Consider the following 1,565-nt stretch of genomic DNA (forward strand, 5'->3'; position numbering starts at 1 on the left):
GTTAATTAAGAGCTGGTCCAACTAATCCATAAAAATAATATACTGGTTTTTGTTTAAAAATGAACCAAAAGAAGAGAGAGAAAAAAAAAATCTATTTTTGGTAGAAAACCTAGTTGGTAGACATCCCCAGTTCGTCTTAGAATTTGTATAAAATAAGAAAAACAATGTTCATTTCCCATATCTTCTTCTTAATAGCCAAAGAGAAAAAAGAAGACCAAAAAAAAAAAAAGAGAAAGAAAAAAAAAAAAAGGAAAAGAAAAAATGGGGTCATCAGCAAAGTGCTTAGTAGCCATGTCCATGTGCATGGTACTTATAACCCAAATCACCCACGTACATTCCCGGAAGCTAATAAACCCCCACCAAGACTTCGTTGACGCACACAACGCCGCTCGAGCCGAGGTGGGTGTGGGTCCGATCACGTGGAACAACACGGTGGCGGCGTACGCCAAGAGGTACGCCGAGCAGAGGAGGAAGGACTGCAGCATGGTGCATTCTGGAGGACCTTACGGGGAGAACTTGGCTTTAGGCTATCGCTTCATGAGCGGCGGAGACGCCGTGAGGATGTGGGTGAGTGAGAAGTCGGATTACAACTACGCCACCAATTCGTGTGCAGGAGACGACTGCCTGCATTACACGCAGGTGGTTTGACGAAATTCCACTCGCCTTGGATGTGCCAGGGTTAAGTGTGATAATGGTTGGATGTTTGTCATTTGTAGCTATGATCCTCCTGGAAACTATTTTGGCCAACTTCCATATTGAATATCAAATAAATTCATTATTTTTTTTTTTTTTGAAATTAAATTTCTTGTTTATTATGATGTTAATATTGGTTATTTATTATTTGCATCTTATATTACATTTAACAATAACAAAAACTAAGAATTTTGATTGCCGGGTTGAGTATGAAAATTAAGCAAGCCTCATAGCAATGAGAAATTATTCAGTATACATTCATGTATATTCTTAAATCTCATGTATGATCAAAAAGCCAACTCAGCAACCACATTCATAAACGTCGTTTCCATCATCTGTTCCACTGTATCTTTTTCCTTCTTTTATCTTTCTTCCTGATCTGTTTGGCTTTCTCTCTACATCACCGTTACAATATCTTTACTTAAATTGGTGGACCATCATCATTTTTAGAAATCTGTTGATGACTAATGATCTTCGTTTAAGCATATTAGCAATTCCAATTTTTCCTTAACTCATTGAGGAGAATATTACCATTGACGATTTTCACCCATTGAAGAGGTTTATCTCTTTCATGTCCATCTTAATTTTCCTCTTCAACAAAATGTTTAAATCTCAATCTCATTAATAATTCAACCCTTATGTTACCAATTCTATGTTTAAGTCTTGATTGAAACCAAAGAAACTAATTTTTGAATAATAATAAGAAGAAGAAGTTAAATAAATGAGGGTTTATTTATATCTATTAGTGTGGATGAATGTGGAGCATTGATAGGCTATTTAATATCCAATCTCATTTTTTTCAGGTGCAATCAAAATATAGTTCAAACATAATGAGAGTCATTTTTATAACACCGAGAGCTTTTTAAAGATGT

General features: G+C 35.6%; 1 protein-coding gene across 1 annotated transcript; it reads left to right on the plus strand.

Annotated features, from left to right (window-relative positions):
- The first annotated feature begins 261 nt into the window (after positions 1 to 261).
- On the plus strand, positions 262 to 759 carry LOC107427439 (basic form of pathogenesis-related protein 1). Its single transcript, XM_016037819.3, is given in 1 exon segment — positions 262 to 759. A coding segment is annotated over 1 exon segment (498 nt).
- The last annotated feature ends 806 nt before the right edge of the window (positions 760 to 1,565 follow it).

This window comes from Ziziphus jujuba, chromosome 9 (assembly GCF_031755915.1).
Source record: "Ziziphus jujuba cultivar Dongzao chromosome 9, ASM3175591v1".
Classification (NCBI taxonomy): Eukaryota; Viridiplantae; Streptophyta; class Magnoliopsida; order Rosales; family Rhamnaceae; genus Ziziphus; species Ziziphus jujuba.